Genomic DNA, 21864 nt, shown 5'->3' with positions numbered 1-21864 from the left:
GTCTTTCCTTCCTTATTTGTGAACACACTTCACAGAGTTGCAAACTGCACAGAACAAATATGTACTGCAGCATCAGAAAAACATTGTTACTCTTGTTCTTGATGTCAACAATAATAAAGTTACAAGGCCCTTTACTTTTCAGTGACTGAGGAAGTCAATTTCCATGTCTATTTCAAAGACTGTTCTGGCCATTTATAATTAGGGGCACTAACATAGAACATGGAACAGTACAGCACAGTAAGAGGCCCTTTAGCCCATGATGTTGTGTCAAACTAATTAAGCTAATATATTAAACATATATTGTGTAGCTTTCAAAACACAGTTCATCAAAACAGGAAGCCAATGATCTTCAAAACAGCTGTCTCTTGTACCTGTGCAGGACTCAACAATTTCATCAACTTCACTCCTAACTTCCACCCTACCCTCAAATTCATTTGTACCATTTCCAACACCTCTCTCCATTTTCTTGATCTCTCTTTCTCCATCTCAGGAGACAGACTATCCACTGACATTTACTACAAACCCACCAACTACCACAGCTACCTAGACTACACCTCCTCCCACCCTGTCTCTTGTGAGGACGCCATTCCTTTCTCTCAGTTTCTGTCTCTGCCACTTCTGTTGTCGAGATGAGGCCTTCCACTCCAGGACATCTGAGATGTCCTCCTTTTTTAGGAAACGGGGCTTCACCTCCACTGTGGCTGATGGAGCCCTCACCTGCATCCCTTCCATTTCCCATATTTCTGCTCTCAGCACCCCTCCCCCCAGAAAGAACAGGGATAGAGTTCCCCTCATCCTTATCTTTCACCCCACCAGCTTACCCATCCAGCACATCATTCTTCAACATTTCTGCCAGCTACAACGTGATCCCACCACCAGTCACGCCTTCCCCTCCCCACCCCTTTCTGTTTTCTGCAGGGTCCACTCTCCTTGTGACTCCCTGGTTCGCTCATCTGTCGCCACCCATCCTTCCCACTCCCCAGGCACCTTCCCCTGCAACTGTAAGAGATGTAACACCTGTCCCTGCACCTCCTCCCTCACCACCATCCAGGAACCTAAACAGCCCTTCAAGGTGGGGCAGAGATTCACGTGCACCTCCTCCAACCTTGTCTATTGCATTTGGTGCTTTTAATGAGGCCTCCTCTACATCGGTGAGACCAAGCGCAGACTAGGCGACTGCTTTACTGAGCACCTGCACTCTGTCCGCCATGATCATCTGGAGCTCCTGGTTTCAAGCCATTTTAATCCCCTCCCCATTCCCACACCAATGTATCTGTCCTCAGCCTCCTCTACTGCCACAGTGAGGCCAAACGCAAACTACAGGAATGGCACCTCATATTATGCCTGGATGTCTACAACCTGTTGGCATGAACATTGAATTCTCAACTTCAGGTAACCTGTTCCCCCTCTGTCTCTTTCTCTCCTGATCTACTCACACATATCCTACACACACCCAACCTGCACCCCCCGCCCCTATCACCAGTTTCTTTCCCTTCCTCCATCTGCCCATCACCCACACAATCCTCCCACTGGGTTCCCTCCTGCCACTGTTCCCACTTGCCTTCCTGACCTTCATTATTTGGTTCCATGCTCCACCTTCCTTTCCCATTCGATTCCATCGTCTGCAGCCTTTTGCTGTGTCCACCTACCGTCTGCTCCGTCTGCCAATCACCCCTCCTCACCTGGATCCACTCATCGCTCGCCAGCTCTTCCCCCACCCCTCCCCCTCACATCTTAATTCTAGCTATATCCCCTCAACTCTTTCAGTCGAGATGAAGGGTCTCAATCTGAGTCTTCGACTGTCCATTTCCCTCCACAGATGCTGCCTGACCTACTGAGTTCCTCCAGCAGTTTGTTTTTCGGCTCCAGATTCCAGCATCTGCAGTCTCTTGTGTCTTTTTGCGGAAGGTCTTTTTGCTGATTGCAAGAATTCTGCACAAACCAATTGTTCCCAGGTATAAGAAGGCAATTCACAGGAAATATAGCACAGCTGCAAGAATGAACAAAGGGCAGACAACGTATGACAAACTGCTCAATGAGGAGGAAGATGAAAAGAGTTCTGAACAAGATCCCACATCTACTTATGATGTTTATCAAGCAATCCAAAGGTTCAGCAAAGAACAATTTGCAAAATTTCAGGGCTTTAATAAGAACTTCCCCATTGAAATCTGGCATTTGCCGCGGTCATAACTGCAGCCTCACAGCAGGGTAAGGATCGCATTAATGACACCTGTCAAAGTAATCACACCAATGGACTTCTATAGTGCTGGCTCCTTCCAGGCTGGCATTGGAGATAATTGCTACAATTCAGATTGTCATCCACTCTTTATAAGGGAGAGCACTGAGGCTTTCCATTCAACATAAACTAATTCCATTCACGCTTGCTATTAACCTGCCGATATAACAAGCAGTTTTGCAACGATAGAAGATATCACGTGCTTACGGTCTATTGTCAGCACATCCATCATTTTGCAGTTATCATGTCCCAACTCTGTCCTATAACAAAATCAAAATGCACTCCATTGTCTCAGTGTCCATCTGCTGTGTGACCACATTGCAGAACATCATTTAAGTAAGCTGCTGGTTTCACAACAGCTGTCATGATGCCTTCATCTGTAGCAGTCTGTTTACCTGCTGCGCTTGCCCATCACAGAAAACCAAAGGATTCGCAAGACTGATAACTTTGCTGTGAAACTCATGCACACCTGCACAGTGCACATACAATGAAAGCCATAGTGCCATACAAAACCAGATCAATGGTGTGCTGAAATAAGACTTCTGCTGTTACAGAAATGTTCTCAGGGAGCTCCACAATACTTGACGGAGCAGTTGTCGAAGTTCATGAAGAAATGTAGAATATTATGCCCAGTCCCAAACATACTTTATAAATACTGAAAACTACTTGCTGAAACACACCAAACAATCCTATCTGGATGTATCATGGCTTGGTACGGCAACTGCTCTGCCCAGGACCGCAAGAAGCTGCAGAGAGTTGTGGACACAGCCCAGCGCATCACGGACACCAGACTCCCCTCCTTGGACTCTGTCTTTACCTCTCGTTGTCTTGGTGTAGCAGCCAGCATAATCAAAGACCCCACCCACCCGGGACATTCTCTCTTCCCTCCTCTTCCATCGGGTAGAAGTTACAGGACCCTGAGGGCACGTACCACCAGACTTAAGGACAACTTCCACCCCACTGTGATAAGACTATTGAACGGTTCCCTTATACAATCAGATGGACTATGACCTCACAAACTACCTTGTTGTGACCTTGCACCTTATTGCACTGCACTTTCTCTGTAGCTGTGACACTTCACTCTGTACTGTTATTGTTTTTACCTGTACTACATCAATGCACTCTGTACTAACTCAATGTAACTGCACTGTATAATGAATTGACCTGTACGATCGGTTTGTAAGACAAGCTTTTCACTGTACCTCAGTACAAGTGACAATAATAAACCAATAACCAATAACCAATCCCACAACCCATGTAATTGTACTGTCACATCCAGTTATTAATAGTAATGGACAACTAAATGGCTAACAAGAGAAGGCTTCAAAGACATCCTCAAATTCAATGATGGTGAGCCTAGCATATGAGTGCCAAAGAAATGGATAACAATTGTGCAACCACCTTCAACCTGCCTCAGCTTGACATTCTTGCCATCACAAAAGTAAGTCTTCACTAACTTAATTCATTATTCATAATATAAAGGAATAGCCAAGAATACTGTGCATGGCAAAGGAATCATTGACATCTTAACTTCAGTCTGAAAATATATGCTTGAGAACTAACCGAGCCTTCAGTCAAAGTGTTGCAATTTTTCTACAACATCCTCATCTAACCAGCAATATGGAAAATTGCCCAACTAAGTTCTGCCCACAAAAATTAGGACAAATCCAATCCAGTTAATTACTGCCCCATCAGTCAGCAAAGTCAACAAGTGGCACTTCTCACCTGCTCATTGATGCTCAGTTGGTGCTTCACCAGGACCGCTTGCCTCCAGAACTCATTACATTCTTGGTCCAAGCATCACTAGAAGAACTGAATTCCAGAGGAGCTCATGATCTCAGGACAATTGATCAAGTCTGGCATCAAGGTACTCCAGTAATTTTGAAGTCAATGGGATTCAAGGGAAAAAGAAAACTCTTCACTGGCTGGTATTGTAGCTAACACAAAGGGAGATGTTTACAGTTGGATATAAATCATCTTAGCTCCAAGACTTGTTCCAAAACTTCTTAAAATAATGCCTAAGTCCAACCTCCTTCAGCTGTTACATCAATGACTTTTCCTCATCATAAGTTAGAAGCTGGAATACTCACTGTACAATGTTGAACTCGATTCACAACTCTGCAGATAATGAAGCAGTCCATGCCTTCATACAGTAAGACCTAGCCAACATTCAGGTCTGGGGTTGGAAAGTGGCAAGCAACATTTGCACCAGCAAATATTAGACAGTGATCATCTTCAATCCCCTCTTGAGATTGAATAGCATTACCATTGCATAATGACGCACTATCCACATCCAGGAGGTTACCGCTTTCTAGAAACTTAAATGGACCAAGCAAATAAATACCGTTTATTTTATGGGTCCTGATGCAGGGTCTCAACCCAAAATGTTGACAATTTCTTTCCCCCTAAAGATTTTGCTCGACCTGCTGAGTTACTCCAGCAGTCTGGTTTTTACTCCAGATTCTAGCAGCTGCAGTCTTTTGTGTTCCAAATAAATACCATGATGACATGAATGGATCAGAGGCTGGGTATACAGCAGAGCCACTCAACATGTGGCCTCCCTACAGACTTTACCTGACCTAGTCAGGAGTATGATGGAACTCTCCACCTGCTTGCCTAAATGCAGATCCACGACATTCAAAGAAGAACCTAATCATCAGAAGACTAAAGAAATTTGCCATGTCCCCTTTGACCCTCACCAATTTTTATGGATGCACCATAGAAATCATCCTATCTGGATGCATCATGGCTTGGTATGGAAACTGCTCTGCCTGAGACCACAAGAAACTGCAGAGCATTGTGGACACAACTCAGCACATTATGGAAACCAGCCTCCCCTCCATAGACTCTGTCTACATTTCCTGCTGCCTCGGTAAAGCAGTCAACATAATCAAAGACCCCACCCACCCCGGATGTTCTCTCTTCTCCCTCCTCCCATTGGGCAGAAGATACAAAAGCCTGAAAGCACATACCACCAGGCTCAAGGATAGCTTCTGTCCCACTGTCATAAAACTATTGAACAGTTCCCTAGTATGATAAAATGGACTCCTGACCTCACAATCTACCTCATTATGGACTTGCACCTTATTGTCTGCCTGCACTGCACTTTTCTGTAACTGTAACACTTTATTCAGCATTCTGTTATTGTTTTCCCTTGTACTACCTCAATGCACTGATGTGATATAATGATCTGTATGGATGGCATGCAAATCAAAGTTTTTCACTGTACCTCGGTACATGTAACAATAATAAACCAATTTCCCAATTAATCTTGCACCTGAAGTATTCATTTCCTCCAGTGTCACATGTACCACTCATCAAAGGTAAGTTGCTAAGTCATCCTCAACAGCAGCTCTCAAATCTCCAACTCTGCCACCAAGAAGAGCAAGAGTAGTGGCTAGAGTGTGCTAGCATTTCCCCTCCAAGGTGCATATTACTCTGAATTGGATATTTATTGCTGTTCCTTTATCATCATTGGGTATAAACATGATTTCTAGATAGTAATATTGTGGAAATATGTTTATCACATTTACTGCAGAGCTACAAGAAAGCAGGTCATCACTATCTCTCCAACAGCAAATACTGTCGTTGCCACATCCTTTAAATGTATATAATGGAATGAAAACCAAGTTAAGAATTTTAAAATGAAGGCAGTGTCAGACCAGAAGCCAGGGCAGGTAAATGAGTACAAGGGAGATAGGTGAACATTAGTTATTATTTCAAATTTAAGTGGACAGTACACAGTTAATGGCAGGACCTTTAACAGTGTTGATGTACAGAGGGATCTTAGGGTCCAGTTCCATGGCTCCCTGAAAGTGGCTGCACAGGGTGATAGAGTGGTAAAGAAGGCATATGGCATGCATGCCTTTATTAGATGAGGCATTGAGTTCATGAGTCAGCAAGTTATGCTGCAGCTTTATAAAACTCTGGTTAGGCCACATCTGAAGTAATGCATTCAATTCTGGTTGCCCCATTATTGGAAGGATGTGGAGGCTTTGGAGAGGGTGCTGAAGAGGTTTACTGGATTAGAGGGCATGTGCTATAAGGAGAGGTTGGACAAACTTGGGTTCTTTTCTCTGGAATGGAGGATGCTGAGGGGACACCTGACAAAAATGTTTAAGATTATGAGAGGCATATATAGAGTACACAGCTGGTATCTTTTCCCAGGGCTGAAATGCCTAATACTAGAGGGAATGCATTTAAGGTGAGGGGGTTAAGTCAGAGTCGCATATCACAGCATATAGCCAACCAAAAACAAGAGATGGGGGAAAGCAAGATGACATTGTACAAAAGGACCAAGAACATCTCAACTGCTATACTTTAGATATTAGTTCTATACCTCATCTGCTTTCTCAGGCAGTTGCGCAGATCTCATGGTGTTACTAAAATCAAAGGATAGCTCCTGATGTCTAACCGAGTAACTCTTCTGTATCAGATCATGTGGTCATTTGTGGAAACTTGCTGTGTAAAAATGTCCTCCATTTCAACCCTGTCTCTACTTCAACAGTAATTTAGAGAGCTTATGCTCTCCTGAAAACATTAAAGGCAAATATAACAGATCCATTTAGTGGCATTTTTCTTATTCTTAGTCAAGTGCAGTTGAGCTACCTGTCAGACTGGGCTTTAAGTGGACACCGGTTGTTAGTCTGCCCTCAGAAATGGAAATAGAAGAGTCAAGAAGGGGATGGATTGTATAAAGATCATAAGAAGGGTCAATTTCAGAGCAAGAGCAGGAAGCAGCACTGATACAATAATCAATGTATAAGAAAACATGAGGGTTTGAACCAGAGTCTTCCACATATCCCATGAAGAGGCAAGATGTCTATGGACTCCTACAGCAACACTTTTTATGGGCATGAGTCAAGTCAAATTACAAGTTGCTGAATTGATAGAGATCAGTTGCCATGTCATTTACTTATGGTATTCCATTTATGGCCTGAGCATGTTTTTATATAAATTTAATAATGCATCCCTGCATCTATATTCCAATTCTCTAAAATAAATTTTATTTGTTTGCAATTTTTGTGTGACATCAACTTGTGTTGCCAAATTTAACCAGTCATCCCCAGACCTGGCTGCAATAAAGTATTATTGGCATCACACTCTTCTATTATTCCTGCCCACTACTCTAGAATTTGAACTAAGGAAACCTTGGTTCCATGATTATATAGCCAACCACATTTGTAAATTCTTCTCCTTTACCTGGTTATGCTCATCTCCAACTCAAATACTTCTTTGTTGTTAAGGTTAAGTCCATCCATTTATGGCCTCTGATGCTTCCCTTTCTTTAGCTCTTATATTGCCAAAAGTCTAACTCTAATTTTCCTCATTCTTGTCACCTTGTACCTTGACTGACATGCTCAGTAAATTATTGAATTCCCAAATTTCCTATCTTCCCCGACACTGAAAATGGTTCCCTTCCCTTAAGTACTGACCCTTTCAATAGCACCATCATCGCTCTTCCCAAAATAAAAGCCATGAACTGCTTGTCACTGCAAACTATGATTCATCTCCAACTTCCCTCTCCAAAGTTATTGAACATGTTGTTGCTTCCCAAATCAATGGAAATGTTTCTCTTGACTGTAAATTTTAATCTCGTGAGTCAGATTTCCACCTCTATTACACTACTGAAATGGCATTTATCAAAGTTACATATGGTATCCTCTGTGACTGTGGTATACTATTACCCTCACTGTCCTTGGTTTCTCTTCAGCTTTCAACTCATCATTTTCCTCCATTGCCATAAGCATTTTTACTTTATGGTAATGCCAATATTTTGTTTCAAACAAGAGGGCAATGCATTGGGAGACATATTAAAGATTCATTTGTCATTCCACTTCCGGAAGGAAAACTATTGCTAGCCTTCCAGAGGCACAAATGTCCAAAGATAAATACTTCTTAAAGGTGCCTTTTTTGCATCCATTGAAGTGTTCTCCAGTGAGTTTATTCTTGTAACAATGCCTTTCTGCCAGTTCAATTTAAAAACTCAACAAGAAGATTGTATTTTGATGCTATGTTGCCATTAATATTAGCTCAAGATGAATTATCCCTGTCCTCACACATCTGTTTCTAGCTGTATTGAATGGCCAATTTCTGATCATAAAAAAACTAGACTCTTTTGTTTTATAAAATGAAAATTAAATACAAAGTGTACCATTGTAATGTTAAGAATAAGCCATTTAGATATGCATTATTCCTTTGAGTAATATTTTGCCATGCTCAACAATAAATTGCTATCAATGAACCAATAACAATGATTCCCCCAACCAATCATTTCTGATTTGTGGATCCAAATAGCTGTTACTTGCAATTCACAGTGAAGTCAAAATTCTTGCATTTACCTTTCATATCAAGGTTGATAACGGTCTTAATTGGATATATCAATAGGTAATATCCCATTGAAAACATGTTTTCTTCCAAAACATCAAATATCAATTGAAAATTCCAGGCCCTTCTAACATATTCTTACCATTAACTCCAGCAACAGTGCCTTAAAGGTGCCCAAGATTGGTTCTCAGCATTGTCCCATGTCAACAAAGGCAGAAACTGGCCCAAAAACTCTCTACTCTGATCCAGAAGGCTGAATCAGGGCTGACTGCATCCAAAGCAGAGGAGGTCAGCTGGATTGCAATTGTGACACACATTTTGGAAGTTTGGACAAGGATTATGCACTACACCTCCAACGGCAGATGGAGGGATTTACTTTTGTATTGCCACAGTTACAAAAGGTGATAAAAGGCAGGCAAGGTGTACCATAGTGTGGATGTACCTGGATATACTCCAGTGCATGGCACCTTAATACATAACAAAATCAATTGTCCATGGGTCTAAGAAACCTACACACTTCTATAATAGTATGCAATTACATCTTATCTCCACCTTTAAAAGAATGTAAGAAAACTATGAAAGAACACTGCAGTCTGTATGATTCTACATTGGATTTACTCGTTAATGTGGAGATAGCACCATACCTGCACAATTCACAATTCGGTTAGCATGAATTGTTCCATTTGCTGTTTCCACGTCCCATGTCCCATCAGATCTTGGTGCAAGACCTGTTACTGCAGCAGGAAAGTATAGCTCAGCCCCATAGAGTCGTGCTCCAGCCGCCAAAGCCATGGTGAGAGAATAAGGATCAATGTGGCCATCTCCAGGGTTATATAATCCAGCCAGGACCTAGAGGATAGCATGTAACATAACCATATCCATCTGAAATAGGCCACATATAAACCTCATTGTAAGACTAAGATTCTTCTTTAGAAAGGTAATTTCCAAGGGGCACAGAATCACTTGTTTCTTTCGTACCTTACACATTGCACTCAAAATTTCTAAATCTTAACTCAGCTGCCAGACGTGTATCAGGATAGTACTGACATTTACCACTAGAAAAGGCCATCACAAGTTGCAGTGAAAGGATAATTTTAGGTCCTTTGTGATGTTATTACTTCTTTCCACGTGGTATCTCTGGAAGGCACAAGGTACATCCACACCTCCACATACAACTCCAGCCTGCTGGTCCAATAGCTTTGTGAAAGAAGAGTGGACTGAATGTGTAGGAGGCGCATATAGCCAGCTGCTAATACTCTTGTACATGTTTAGTATTAGTAGCCAAAGATAGTTTTATCCTCTAATAATTCATATTTATCTCACAGTAAAACATCATTTCACAGGAACAAACCTTAACAATTCACTTTGAAATGTAAAGGAAATACTGCCACCTTGTACCCCATGTAGAAAAATATATTTGGAGTAATTTGATTTTAAAAGTAAAAGATTCTCATTATCACTTGGACAAAATCCTGAAACTTCCTGCCAATTTCTCTAGGAATACCTTCGCCGTAAGGGACTACAACAGTTCAAGGAGGCAGCTCACCACCACTTTCTCCAAGGCAATTAAAAATGAGTAAGAAATGGTGATCTTGTCAGCAACATTGACTTTCCAGAAATTAATTTTTAAAATGAAGAAAAAAATCGCAATTTATAACGTGGACGTAGGAGGGGATAATTTATCTCACATTATATTTAACATCACAGGAATAAATGTAGAAGTATTTTCTGACATAATTCAGAAGGTAAGACAACGATGAAGATTTAATTAAGTAAACTGCAGACTCAATTGACTTCCCAAATATGAAGGAAGTAGCTTGATTCTAACCCAAGCACCCTGTTCCTTATCACATTTCATGGAGAAAACATCTGTATTAAATATTAACCATAACATTTTTTTTTAATTATTTGATGCAGAAGGTCACTTCTGAAAGGGAAGGTAAAAGTATTTTGCAAAGCAGTGCACTGATACTTCTGAGTAAAGTTTTTCTACATATTGGCAATAATTTCCAAAGCTGGTTACAAAAGTTAAATAGTTCAAGGTGAAGAGACCACAGGAAATAAATGATACGTCAGCAAAATAATCGATTAATATTAAGTCAACAAAGTGCCAGTTTACCTTGTCAATATTTATCAGAGGGAAGAGTTCCTGCACCTTTTCAGGGCCAACCATAAATTGTGGTGTCACATTCCACCGTGTCCGGGTCATCTGATAATGAAATTCATCCACTCGGGTAGGGGTGGTAGCAATTCGGATGCTGCCAGGCTGATGGAAGCCAACTGCCTGTGGAAATGATATCAAACCACGAATGACTTGGGGAGCCTTTTAGACTAACTCCTTTGACCATTTCTTTTCGTGCAACTTCAAAAAAATAAGAACAAGAAATTTTATGTTGTAAATAAAAGTTTGCTATGTCATCAGTTCTACTATTAGCCTCCTTACACTGTCAGAGCCAGCCACTCTTATATTCCAAGTACACAAACTTTTAAAATACTTTATCTGCAAAGACATAAGATAGCGACTGGTATTGAAAACAAATGCCATCTCAGAGATAATGCATTGTATTTATATTCTGTGAAATTCTTCCATTGCTTTTAAAATGCATGAAGGCTACTCCTGCTCTGAATCTGCTCCATTTCTTTTGGATTCAGTAACATGAAACTAATGGACAAAAATCAGCATATAGTTCGGTTGCTGATGCCAAACCACATCCTGGAAATGGATGTAACCCCACCAAAGAAGTAGACTTCAAGTGAATCCAAGAAAATCAACCAAAAATTGTTTTAAATTCACTTCAGAAACGAAGGAAACTTTAGGAGATAGGTTCAGCTTTCATGGGCCTTCTACATGAAGTTTTTCCTTCAAAATCCTCTCTCCTCCCCACTGCCTACCCACTCATCCCTCCCCACCCCCTCCCCACAATGTACTTGGCTTATGAAATAAAAACAGAAATTGCTAGAAAAACTCAGCAGGTCATGCAGCATTCTGTGGAGAGAGAAACAGGGTCAATGCTTCAGGTCAATGTCCCTTTATCAGAGTTCGACTTGGGGGACAGGGGAAGGAAGCCACTTCTTCAGTCCCAGCCAGCATCCCCCTGCCCATCTATGTGAACTGGCACCTTCCATCCTTTCTGGACATGCACTACTCTCGAGTAAAAATCAGCCATTCCAACCCAAGCATGCTGCAGACACTAATTCACTATCAGAGGCAATGCATCTTTCTAATCGAGAATCAAGAAAACTGCTGGAAATCTTAAATAATATGTCATCATTTTGGAAACGTGCACTTTTATTACCTGTGCCATAAGCAGGGCCAAATTTTAATCTTGGGCAACAGCATGAAAAAGGTAACATCTGAGTGGCCACAGTTTATATATCTTGCTCATTTTTCCTCCATGTCCACTTTCTCTGCAACCATTACTTTTAGAACCATGGGATACAGCCTATCAGTTCCAGATGACTGGTCTAATTTTAGTCTCCTTAATTTCTCCAGGCTATGCAGGACAAGCACCATGGTTGTGAGTTTACGAGGTATTGAGCAGGGCACAACTTCCTGCATAATGTCCTACGCACCCATCATGTGGCAATATGGAAACAGCCAAACTATTTATAAAACAGCCAGCAACACAAAGACACGAGCAAAATATTTTACTTAACTGACAATCCTCTTTCTAGAGTCAAAAGAAATATACCAAAAAACACCTAGAGATTAACTGGCAGCCTAAATGAGAAACCAACAAATAATCTGTAAAAACTACTTGACATGACAGACTGTGGTGGTGAGGAGGCCTTCCTGTCCTGCCTGCTAGCATCCTCTCAGAATGCTGAAAGAGATTAGTACACGGCAACTCAAGAGATGGCTGTACCTAAATCAGAAAGGGATTCACCAAGAATTGCAGGATTCCATTTCAAATGAAGTATTCAAAACCTTCCTTTGTTCTGGCATGGACCCTGGATGTCTAAGGAGAAGCGTCATCCTATATGGGAGCTGGTGCATTTCCATCTTGTTCTGCCCACCATAACTCATCCATGATCGATGGGAAGCTTTGTAGGCTGTGATTTCCCAGTAATTGCCATGCTTCATTCTAAATATTGGTGTTAATTATTTTTCAATTTGTGAATACAATTGCCTTAGATAGTAGAGATAAGGACATGATTGATTTTGATTACAACATTTTAAAATATTTGTGTGCAGTCCACTATAGCTGGTGCAATTACCTTCTTCAATCTATTTCCTTTCATATTTCATATCTCCTCCACCACCATCCTGCACCGGTAGCCATAACTCAGAAATTTAACTGCAATGCTGAAGAGAATTCTATGGTTTCTCCTATGAATATATGAAGATTCAATTTCATTTATTTGCTAACCCTCGGCTACTTGAACATAATGTCTCCTTTGTCACTTGCTTGCACCGAATATACTTAAAAATGACCCTGACATTTCTTCCGGTGCTTCCTTCTCTATAGCCTTACTTCCTTTATCAGTTCAATTAGAAAATAATAGACCAACTATTTCCACCCAAAAAAATAAAGATAGATCTCTTCATGCCAACTGGATCATTCTAAACACTAAAGTTGACAAATTTTAACCAAGATTTGTAGGGTTTTATTCCTGGAGAAGAGCTATCCAAGATTTATGGATTGATATCTTAAAGTCATAAAGTAACATAGCATGAAAATAGGCCCTTCGGCCCAACTTGTTCATGCCAACCATGATGCCAAAACCAAGATTTGCCTGCATTTGGCCAATATCCCTCTAAACCCCTCCTATCCATGTACTTATCTAAATGTCTTTTGAATGTTGTTATTGTACCTGCCTCAACCACTTTCTCTCATTCCATATACACACAACCCTCTGCATGAAGAAATAGCCCCTCAGGTCCCTTTTAAATCTTTCACCTCTCACCTTAAACCCATGCCTTCATGTTTTTAGTTCCACTTCCTTGGAAAAAAGACTTTGCACGTTCACCCTATCTATACCCCTCATGATTTTATGTAACTCTATAAGGTCAACCCTCAATCTCCTACGTTCCATGGAATAAAGTCCTAGCCTGCCCAACCTCTCCCTACAACTCAGTCTCTTGAGTCTTGGCAGCATCCTCATAAGTCTTCTCTGCACTCTTTCCAGTTTAATGATGTTTTTCCTATAACAGGGCGACTAAAACTGTACACAATACTCCAAGTGTGGTCTCACCAAAGTCTTGTATAACTGCAACATTACGTCTCAGCTCCTAAACTCAGTGCCCTGACTGATGAAGGCCAGCGTGCCAAACGCCTTCTTCACCACCCTGTCTACTGGCAATGCAGCTTTTAGCGTACCATGAACTTGTACTCTAGGCCCCTCTGTTCCACAACATTCCTCAGGGCCCGACCACTCACTGTGCAAGTCCTACCCTGGTTTGGCTTCCCAAAATGCAACATTTTGCACATCTGAATTGAAAGCCATTTGCCAACCCTCAGCCCACTACCTCCCCCTGTAATTTTTGATAACCTTCTTCACTTTACCACCGATACCACCTATGATACGATACCACCTATTTTAGTGTGAATTTTTGATGGGTCACAGGTTTTTATAAATGATCAAGAATAAGGTATCAACAGCATAATTCCTGCAATAGATGGAGAAGAAAATTACAGGGTTAGTGAATCCACTTACCTGCCCTGTCTCTTCCTCCAAACTTCCATACAGTTTGATGCTATAATGATGAATTTTCTTTAAATTGATCCCAGGATGAAAATATGTTGTTAAACCAGCCTGAAGGAAGACAAAATGTTTGAATTTGAAACCCAAATTTGTAGAAGCAAATTTGAACAAAATGTGTCTGATGCTTTGTCATTAGGGGGTACAAACATGCATCTAATTCATAAAGAATTAGCAATTAAAATAACAGTAATTTTTAGGATATCTTTGCAAATCTCCCAATGCCTCTCTTTAATTTTGAATGCTGATTTCTTTTGCGGAAGATAATTTATTGACCTAATCAAAGAAATCATTCACATTAGTCTCTTCATCCTTGAAGCATAGCAATACACACATCATGCTAATTATTATTGTAATGTAGTCAGTGTGTTAAAACAGATAACTCAGAAAATTCTATACACAAAATACAATAGGGATTTCCTGAAGATCAAGCAATGGTGTGGTAAAATCCTCATTAAGAATTGTTTTGTTATGCTTCTATTTCTATAAAATAATGCACAACTTTGACTTCCCAACAGCTAGTAACACTGGCAGGCTCAAAGTTAAATAGGGACTGTGATAGTGTCAGTTTGGCTCAATAATAGCATGCCCTCACCTATAAGTCTAACAATTATCACCTCTGGACCTCAATACAATCTAAGTTGATGCTTCAGAACAACTTCTGGGGATGCCACAAGCAATCTACTGGAGCATCTGCAGGAGGAAAGGAATTGTCGACATTGCAGGTCAAAAGTCGGATACAGGGTTTCAACCCAAAACATTGACAATTCCTTTCCTCCCACAGATGCTGCTTGACCCGCTGAGTTCCTCCAGCAGATTGTTTGTTGCTCCATATTCTAGCATCGGTAGCCTCTTGTACCTCAACTTCTGGGGATTATCACATTGTCAGGAAGTTAAACTATTAGAAGTGTTAGGTCTCCTATATTTTACATGAAAGGAAAAATGTTTGATAAAGAGTAGGGGATTTATACTTTTGCCCATTTATCTAACAACACTGTCCAAAACCAATTATCTGTTTGTTCATTTCATTGGTATTTGTGGAACCATGTTACATGGAAACTGACGGATGCATTGGCTACAGACTTACTACATGTCAAATGCTATTTAGTAGGTTTAAGGAACTTTTAGGTAACTTGTACAGGTGAAAGATGCTAAATAATGGAAATTCTTTATTTATTTTAATGTGTGAAGATAACAGAAAGTACTGTATTCCAGAAGAGACACAAGAGAGTACAGATGCTGGAATCTAAAGCAACAAACAATCTGCTGGAGGAGCTCAGTTGAGTGCATCTGCGGGAGGGTTTCGACCTGAAACATCAACAATACCTTCCTTTCCACGGATGCTGCTTGACCCACTGAGTTCCTCCAGCAGATTGTTTGTTACTGTCTATCAGTATCTGCAGCTCCCAATGATCCTTCCCTTCCAACTTCATTATACTGAAAGCTTTAGATGAGACTTCATTAACCAACTCTCTTGAAACTATTTTTTAAAATTTCAGTCTAATGTAAACTCCTCCAAGGAGCTTTGGACTCAATGTAGTAGCTCAAATAATTCAAAGATCCAATTAATATCAGATCTTGCAACACAGCTGGGGTCAAATGAAACACAATATAGATTCAAGAGATATAATTAAAAAGCAAAATTTCCTTGTGGATTGATTATTTGTCCCTGTGTGCAATTATGTAGATGATACAGTAAATAAGCCACTTAGTTCAATTGATCCATACCATTTTTATGCTCCAATCCACCTCATAAATCTCTTTATTTAATCACATCACAGAAACTATTCCTTTCTTACTTATATGCTTACTTGGCATCCCCTCAGATAAATCTCTTATTTATCTCAACAAATTCTTCTGGTATCAAATACCATATTTTTATAAATTCCCAGCTCAAGGAATTTATCCTGTGTGATTAGTGGCTCTCTTATTTAGTTTTCCTACATTTGAAATCTCCTCTTTAGACTTACCCTTTCAAATCCTTCCATAATTTTAAAGGCATCTGACCGGTGACCACCCTGTCTTCTTGCTGGAGAACAGAGCCTAAATCTGTTCAATCTTTAATAGTATATAGCATAGGTCTGATTTTTTTTTAAATGTTTTCCTCACATTTTCTGGCGTCTTTACATCCTTTTTAATAAAATGGTATCAAATGTTGTCTAACTATAGCCTTTATATTTATTATAACTCCTCTGCTTCCAGATATATCTTCCTAGAAATGAGCATCAATGTTGTATTTGTTTTTTAAATCTGATTGCAGAATTTTGTCACTAGACAATATTAATGTATTTAGCAAACATTTTGTTATCAAATTTACTTTTTGCTGATGATGCTTGAGCATAATTAATGAAATAATTTTCTTTTCAAAAATGCCTTGAATTCCAAAGTTAGATTCCTGAAAATTGCCACAACTGCAATTAAAACTTAGGATCTAGGTCTAATTGTGATAGAGTCATGAAGTCATTCAAAACAGAAACAGGTCCTTCAGCTCACCGCCACTACGCTAATCATCAAGCATTAACCAGCACTTGGTCTATAGCCTACCTATGCCTTGGCAATTACAACCATACTCAGTGAAAAAAATCTTCCTCAGATCCCCTCTAACTCTTCACCTTAAACCTATCCCTCTGGTCTTAGATACCTCTCTCGTGAGGAAAATTTTCATGCTATTCGCTCTATCTATGCCTTTCATAATTCTGTATACCTCTGTCAGGTTCCCATTCAGCCTTCCCTGCTCCAAGGAAAACAGCCCAGTCTATCCACAGTCTCCCCATAATTAAACATTTCATCCCAGGCAACATCCTGATGAATTATTTTTGCACCTTCTCCAGTGCCATCACATACTTCATATAGCGTCGTGACCAGAATGCACATAATATGCCAGCTGTGGCTTAATCAATGATTTACAAGGTGTTACCAAGACCTCCCTGCACTTGTATTCTATCACAGCTAATGAAGCCTTGCAACCCTCTCTACCCATGTTGCCATTTTCAGGGATCTTTGGACTTGTACACCAAGTCCCTTTGTTCCTTGATACTTCCTAGAGTCTTACCATTCATGGTACATGTCCTACACTTATTTGAACTCCAAAATGAATAAGCACAAATTTATTAGGATTAAATTCTATTTGTCATTGCCCTGGTCAACTTACAGCTGATCAGTATCATTCTGTAGCCCCCAATTTTTGTAATATAAGTGGTAAAAGTCAAATATTAATTAAGTCTATAGAATGATTAACTCATATCATTTTGAAGTTATTTTTGTTAATTTTCTCCCATACATCTCCTCTCTCCATCATATATTTACCAAACAGCCATACTGACGACCTTCCCTTCTACACCTTCCAATTCCATATTAGAAATGATGGAAAGCGATTCTATCATTTTTGTATCCTAATGTTCCTTCTCACTTTGTCAGGAAGCCTGAAACACATTCATTCATCTGTCACCATTTGTGCAAAAGAAAACAATTAGGGCTATCTGAAATTATAATTACTGCATAAACTTTGTCAATTTACAATTCTGCTACACATTCTGCATGGCTGGACTGTCAAATTTCCAAGAAATAACCAAACACTTCTTTTGTCACTATTTGCAGCAGCTTTATTTACTTTTTTTTATCTACCATTGTATTCATTAAATCATAGAAATTTACATTATAAGACGCCTTTCAGCTTTCTGTGTCCAATCTAGCCCAAGAGATTTTAGGATGCAACTGAACATAGATTTAATTGTATGAAGAATGGGAAAGAATCATTTAGTAGGTTATACTGCAGTACATATATATACTTCACTAAGAGTGATTTGGCAGATGTAGAGTAATTTATCCTGAATATAACAAATACACAGGCTGTGGTATAAAAATACATTATTGAAAAATATTTACAATAATACAATTTAATTGACATGTTTTATTAATCAATGACTTCATTAATAAATCTAATGGAGAAATGGCAGCATTTAACATGTCAGAGTAAATTCTGCAAAACCAAAAATGTAAAAATATCACTTTACATTATGTTTTGACATCAAAATAAATATATTTTAAACCGTACATTTACAATCAATCTACACATGCAATACAAAGTACAATAAATATAAAAGAATACATTTATTTGAGGTATATTGTAATATTGTTGTTTTTAGATACATCAGTAAATAAAATTTCCAGACACAATTCCTTACAAATTCCCACAATATTTATGATCATCAAATCACGTGATTCCGTCAGGGTAGCCAGTTGTCTGTCGTTGCCCCATGATACCCCCTCCAAAAAAAATGAGAAGTAGTTAACAGAAAACAATTAAGAAATCACTGTTTCCAGATATTATATAGAATACCACTCTCTAGAATGTGGTTGAAAGCATATCTCAAAAATAAGATGGCACTAAAGCACAATTCAAATATCCCTTATATCTCTCACTCTTTCCTTCTGAGATGACTGTGACAGAGATGATGAGTTTGCCCGTAGATAACCCACACTATCTGTCAGTAATACTTATTACCTAAGTACAAGACTCTGTCCCAGAACCAGAAGATAAAATATTAGCATTAACAGTAGCACAAATGGAAGATATGAATTGCTGAACAACTCAACTTTCACCCTCATGGTTTCTTACATAAACCCCACACTATTTGACAAGATTCCAAACATTATGCAAGACCTAAGTTTTCCAGAATTCTTTCTCACTTGAACATGGCACACAGTGCAAAATACTCTGGGTGCTAAACTGGCATCTTGTGTTTCACAGAAAGTCTCAAGCACTCTATGTCCTTTGAAGTATGTATTAAATGTAGCCATGTGGTCGCAAGAAATGTAGTCATAAGAAAAGCAGCAGCAAAGTTGAAAACAACAATGTTGTAATGATCAGATAATCTATTTTTGGGGTTCCTTCTCTTCTTGAAAATATCCCCAGTACAATTTTTTATTTGAATTCTGGAAGGATTTGTTACCTCCAAAAGAGGGAACATCTGAAAGTGCAGCACTGTTTTAAGACTGCACTTGTGCATTATGCGTATTTGTGTGCTCACATCTCTAAAGTAGGACTTGACTCACAGCCTTCTAACACAGAGTGCAACCCTTCAGCTATCAGGTTACATAAAAGATGTATTGGCAGATTCTCCCTGTGTTCTTGCTAACATTCACCCTTCAGCTATCATGACCAATATAAAAGGATCAATCACCTCTTGGCTGCTTGACTATCCTTGCTGTAAAAACAAAACATTTGCTAATTTACTTGGACCACTGTAACTGCATTTCACTACATTTACTGGCTGGAAGATACTTGGGATGTGCTAGGAATGTTAAGTGCACTATGTGAATGCAAGTCCTTCTTTCTTGCAACACTCCATCACTGCTATTCTGATGGCCATGCAGATGTGGACAGTTATTTTACTTTCAGTAGGCACAAATGTAACAAACTTTCCGAAAGCAAAATACTGCCGATGCTGTAAATCCGAAATAAAAACAGAAAATCCTGTAAATACTCAGCAAGTCGGGGAGCATCTGGGGTGAATGGAAATGTTAACTCTGTTTTCTCACGTTTTCTGCCTGATCTGCTGAGTATTTCCACTATTTTCTGTTTCTTATTATGTGATAGATATTGATTTGTAACATGCTAAACCTGTATTTTCTTTTGCAAGAAAGAAAATTCTGAAAAGATTGAAAATTAATAAGTAATTTCCTTACCGCATGCCATGTAGAACCAGCTGTTAGCTCCGACTTCTCCAGCAAAACAACATCTTTCATCCCAGCTTTGGCAAGATGATAAGCCAAGCTAACTCCAACACAACCACCTCCAACTATAACCGTTTCAGCATTTTCCTTCCACTTTTTTACTGATGATAACGGAGGCTCATTTTCTTTACTAATTTACAAAAGGACAAAATAATTAGTCTTATCTTTACAGTGTTGCACCTGCTTCACTTAAATATGCTCCCGATGAGGCTTTGCTAACAATGGTGCTATTAGAATACATGTATTAAAACTATGTATCCTCCAATTTGCTTTAAGAACTGTTGCTGCATATTTATGCATATATGCAGAAATGCACAAAGCACCTTAATGCAAAAACTTAAGCAAGTCCAAGGAAGCAATAACTGAAGACAATAGTTCATATCTGACCAACTCACAGTGTCTTGGATTATCTCTGGCGACAAATAAGGACTTGACTTCACAGAAACACCAAATGGTTACAGCACAGACAGAGGCTATTTGGTCCATCATGTTTGTACTGAATAATGCATAAGCAATCTTGCTAGCCCCACTCCCCAAACCTCTTCCCATAGCCCTGCACTTTCCTTTCAGAAACTTATCCAGCTCCCTGCTAAACACTACAATTGCATCTCCCACCAGAATTAGTCCTGACTAAGCAGGCTTTACTACTTTTCCTCATATCACTTTTGCTTCTTTTACCAATCACTTTCTTTCTATGTCCCCTAAATCTTGACCCCCCCCCCCACAAATGGAAGGCGATTATCTCTATCTTTCGCTATCTACTCTATCTTTATCCTTCATGATTATAAATACCCTGTCCTAGGAGTACAACCCCATCATCCTTGGAATAATTTCGTTGAATCTCTTTAGCACTCTCTCCGAAGCTTCTACGTCTTTCCAATGGGACATAATACTTCAGTGGTGTACCCCATACTTACATTTATAAAAATCAGGATCCCACCTGCATTTTAACCACTTCCCCAACCAGGCCTGCCACTTTCAACTATGCATATACACCTCTAGGTGTCTCAGTTCAGAATCAGATTTATTATTACCGATTTATATGTTGGATTTGTTGTTGTGGGGCAGCAGCACTGCATTACTTTTAGAATTGCGCCTTGTAGTTTATGCTGCTTTCTCTCATTCTTCCTATCAAAACAACACTTCTCAGCATTAAATTTAACCTGCTACCTCTCTGGCCATTCCATCACTAAGTTAGGCTCTGCAGAGTAGGCCTTCTATGTTTTACACCATTTACCTTACGCATTTTCACGTTAGGGAGTTAAATCCAAGAAATGGGAAGAGAGAAAGATAAAGAAACTCTATTTAAACGACTGAACATGCACAGTGATGAAACAGAAACTGGATTCAATGTGGCCAGGATATTTTTGCAACTAATTTAAAAAATGAGATTTTTTTATTTTTGCAAATAGTATATGATCGCATCCATAAGATTATATACTCAAGTATCAGAAACCGCAACATTTTCAGACGTGCAAAGGCAGGGTTTTAGAAAGCACTCACCCATCTTTGGATGGTTTGGTGGGTGGCGCGCTGCCTACACAACGGGCAGGAAACCAGAGGGAGCGCTCTGCTAAAACTCTCTGCAAAGGCAATTTTCGATGAAGAACTTGGACTTGGAAAGCCTTGAGCAACCGCGACATGCTCAAAAATACACTCAGATACACAAAATGAATAGTTATATCTGGTTGCCTCTCAGCGTCTCTGGAGTCCTCTGTCAAGCCCAAACTCCCACACACTTCGCATCCTTATCCCGTCGATAACGGGGAATACACGAGGTGTCACCCACCAATCAGAGGATAGGAGGCTAATACCTCCCACCAATGAAAGAGCAGCAGGCTGCTAACGGAGAGAAAGAATCA

At 39.7% G+C, this 21864-nt stretch overlaps 1 protein-coding gene across 1 annotated transcript in view; it reads right to left on the bottom strand.

Annotated features, from left to right (window-relative positions):
• Positions 1–21769, bottom strand: part of dmgdh (dimethylglycine dehydrogenase) — an 86924-nt gene extending 65155 nt beyond the window's left edge. The window contains exons 1-5 of the mRNA XM_052020677.1: positions 21506–21769; positions 19955–20132; positions 14222–14320; positions 10683–10847; positions 9208–9412 (exon numbers count right to left, since the gene is read on the bottom strand). Of these exons, the coding sequence (XP_051876637.1) occupies positions 9208–9412; positions 10683–10847; positions 14222–14320; positions 19955–20132; positions 21506–21645 (787 nt within the window). The 5' untranslated portion in view covers positions 21646–21769. The remainder of the gene's footprint in view (positions 1–9207; positions 9413–10682; positions 10848–14221; positions 14321–19954; positions 20133–21505) is intronic.
• Between the last annotated feature and the right edge of the window lie 95 nt (positions 21770–21864).

The sequence above is a fragment of the Pristis pectinata genome, chromosome 7 (assembly GCF_009764475.1).
Source record: "Pristis pectinata isolate sPriPec2 chromosome 7, sPriPec2.1.pri, whole genome shotgun sequence".
Taxonomy (NCBI): Eukaryota; Metazoa; Chordata; class Chondrichthyes; order Rhinopristiformes; family Pristidae; genus Pristis; species Pristis pectinata.
This window is presented reverse-complemented; position numbering and strand designations above follow the sequence as displayed.